The 329-nt window shown below is 38.9% G+C and overlaps 1 protein-coding gene across 1 annotated transcript in view; it reads left to right on the forward strand.

Annotated features, from left to right (window-relative positions):
* Nucleotides 1-275, forward strand: part of LOC119590915 (formin-2-like) — a gene marked incomplete in the record, with an annotated part of 1087 nt that extends 812 nt beyond the window's left edge. The window contains 1 exon segment of the mRNA XM_037939652.1: nt 1-275. Within this exon segment, the coding sequence (XP_037795580.1) occupies nt 1-138 (138 nt within the window).
* Nucleotides 276-329: the final 54 nt, after the last annotated feature.

Below are 329 nucleotides of genomic sequence, written 5' to 3' on the forward strand. Positions count from 1 at the left end.
AGCGCTCCTTATCCTGGCGCGGTCATTCCTCGTGGTACGCCTTATCCCCAAGCCGTCTATCCTCATGGTCCTCCTTCTCCTACTAATGTGATTCCTCATGGTCCTCCTTACCTGCCTCATCCCCCAACTCCTTACTAAAATTATCTCACAAACCAAAACATTTACACATTATATATATATCAACTAAGTGTCATATAAATCACATATAGATTTTAGGCCACCAGTCTTTAAAAGGATGATTTTTCTCCTTGCGAATAAACATTAATTCACATAAATAACTTTGTTTCATTTGTATTCTGGACAGATTTGTTTGCATTATGCGGGAATCA

The sequence above is a fragment of the Penaeus monodon genome, chromosome 28 (genome assembly GCF_015228065.2).
Source record: "Penaeus monodon isolate SGIC_2016 chromosome 28, NSTDA_Pmon_1, whole genome shotgun sequence".
Lineage (NCBI taxonomy): Eukaryota > Metazoa > Arthropoda > Malacostraca > Decapoda > Penaeidae > Penaeus > Penaeus monodon.